This window comes from Dermacentor albipictus, chromosome 10 (genome assembly GCF_038994185.2).
Source record: "Dermacentor albipictus isolate Rhodes 1998 colony chromosome 10, USDA_Dalb.pri_finalv2, whole genome shotgun sequence".
NCBI classification, from domain to species: domain Eukaryota; kingdom Metazoa; phylum Arthropoda; class Arachnida; order Ixodida; family Ixodidae; genus Dermacentor; species Dermacentor albipictus.
Genome location: NC_091830.1, coordinates 84,200,243 through 84,202,831, shown reverse-complemented (window position 1 = coordinate 84,202,831; position 2,589 = coordinate 84,200,243). Strand labels below are relative to the sequence as shown.

Below are 2,589 nucleotides of genomic sequence, written 5' to 3'. Positions count from 1 at the left end.
TGTGCTTCATGGGCTCCCAAGGAGCGGCTTTAGCGGCCCAGCCGGGTCGCGGTATCAGGAGCACTGAAATGCCTGCCCAGGATTATGAAATGGTTGTTCCCCATCTGCCATCAGGTTCGAGTGTTTTGAACACAGTATTTTTGCATGGTGATGTCACCGCCAGGCCATATCGCGTCGAGCATTTTCGCGACGCCCTAGCGCGTCTGTCATTGCTGCCGGATGTGGTTGCCCTTGGGGCATATCAGATGAACCACCTGTGGGCCGTTACTTTCAACAGCGAAGGAGCGAAGGCAAAGATTCTGCAGGCCGAAGCTTTCAATGTAAAAGACCACCGCTGCGTGGTTATTGACCCGACCAACCGAGGTGTCAGGCTGAAGCTGTTTTGGCTGCTCCACGGTGTGCAAGACGACGACGTGCGAGTGGCATTAGCAGCGTTCGGAAAAGTGACTGAAATAACCCGCGATAAATGGAGGGTTAAAGGCTGCGTTGACAAGGCTTCAACAACACGGTCGGTTACACTGAAACTGAAGGTGGGTGTTACCATCAAGGACTTGCCCCATCAGTTGCGTGTTGGTGAGGACGTTGCTCTCGTCCATGTTCCTGGCAGGGCTCCGCTCTGCCTTCGGTGCCGTGGAAAAGGACATATACGCCGTGAGTGTCGGGTGCCACGCTGCGGGCTATGCCGGCGTTTCGGCCACGATGAGAGCCAGTGCGTGCGTAGCTACGCTAATGTTACGGGCCAGGCACGAAATGATGAAGTGGCCGAACACATCATGGATGAAGCAGACGCGGTTGAAGCAACCCACGGAAGTGAGGGAGATGATGCCACCAAGGAGTCAACATCCAAGGAAACCACACCCGCACCCCTTGCAGATACCAGCCAAGCCGGTAAGGACCAAACCCAGCCGGCCGTCGCATCAAAGCCAGCGTTCCTTCCGGAAAAAGCGGATAGCGTGACAGCTGTAAGCCTGGTTACGACTGGGCAGCAGGGCGACAACCAGGAAGACGCCGATACCGAGATGCCCGCCGCGTCAAGTGTAGCAGTGAAGCGGTCTCACGAGGATTCGGATATTCAGGAACCGAGATTGGTCGGTGAACGCGGCGAGGAGCCTCCGCCGAAGGCACCTTCAACGCGCCGCGGACCGTTCAAGCCCAAACCGAAATTGCCACCGGAACGCAGTACTGCGTCTGCTCTCCCTCCGCCTTAGCGGAGGCTACCTTTGCCACAACGGTTGAAGCCCGGTCTTTGATCGGGTCAGTACTAAGCTCAAACGCCTTAATGGATATGGTTTCACTCTGTTTGATGTGTGAGTAGTCTGATCGGCGTCTCCCTTTTCCTTAGATGGCTACCAACCTCACGTCCAGCCTACGTGTTGCTACGCTTAATGTAAGGGGCCTGTCGGCGCGTAGAAGGCAACTGCAACTGAACCGCCTTCTGCTAGAAAACGAAATAGATTTGCTCGCGGTTCAGGAAACTAAAATTGAAGACGAAGAACAAACAGACAGAATGGTAGCGGTCTATCGTAGCAGATACAGCGTTTGCGTATGTCATGCTGTTGGAAGAGCGGGTGGATGCGTTATTTTTTTAAGAAATGGTATTGGGGCTGTTGATACTGTGTTCTCGTGTGAAAGTGGGCGCCTTGTAATGTGTGATTTTGAATCGGATGGAGTGGCTTGGAGAGCTGTGTGTGTATACGCTCCGAATGCAATTGCTGAAAGGGAGAGTTTCTTCCGACAGGTGAAGCCTGTCCTGCTTACTGAAAGGCGGGTGATCTTGCTTGGCGATTTCAATTGCGTCTGTAGACCAGAGGATAGGACAACAAGCCGTTCCTTTCGAGATCGGAGCGCCGAGTTACTGTCCGAAATTGTAGGTGAGCACGACCTTGAAGATGTAGGCTTGATATCGACGCATGAAGGCCGGGCAATGTACACTCACTTTCAGGGAGGCAGTCATGCTAGATTGGACCGTATATATGTTCCTGTCGAATGTTCGCTGTTATGTTCTGGCTACCAGACGATCTATGTCTCTTTTAGTGATCACTGCCTAGTCATGGTTACAATCGGTACGAAGAGAATAGCTGCGAAATTTAATTGGGACTTGTGGAAGTTTAATGATAAATTACTGGAAGATGAAGAGTACGTGACTAAAGTCAAGGATTATATAGCGAACATGCTGCGAAGTAACTCCGGAAGTTTTATGCAAGTATGGGAACAGTTCAAATGCGATATTAAAATAGCCGCTATTGATAGGTCATGTGCGCTCCGGCGAAAAGAAAAACAACGAGTTAAAGAGCTGCAGAGTGCTCTAGATTTTATGCTAAGTACGGAGTGCTACGAGCCGGGATTGTTCACAAGGGAAATTAAAGAGACTAAAACTAAGCTCGAGGCAATAGACGAAGCAATGTACCGTGGCGCAGTGATAAGGGCGCGTAACGAGAAACTGTGGTCCGGAGAGACGCCTACCAAACGCGCGCTCAGTGATGAAAAAAGGCACGCTTTGTCGAAAGAGATAACGGAAATATGCTATCAAAACGAAATCACAAATCGAAGAGAAATAATCAAACAGGCATTCGTCGAACATTACACAGA

General features: G+C 51.1%; 1 protein-coding gene across 1 annotated transcript; it reads left to right on the top strand.

Annotated features, from left to right (window-relative positions):
• Nucleotides 1-1,986, top strand: LOC135918592 (uncharacterized). The gene has a single exon (XM_065452208.2). It carries the CDS (start codon nt 9-11, stop codon nt 1,206-1,208), a length of 1,200 nt encoding a protein of 399 aa, XP_065308280.1. The 5' UTR covers nt 1-8; the 3' UTR covers nt 1,209-1,986.
• Nucleotides 1,987-2,589: the final 603 nt, after the last annotated feature.

Bases quoted from the DNA above. Each gene is read 5' to 3' on its own strand.
- LOC135918592 (XM_065452208.2), top strand. From the start codon at position 9: ATGGGCTCCCAAGGAGCGGCTTTAGCGGCCCAGCCGGGTCGCGGTATC.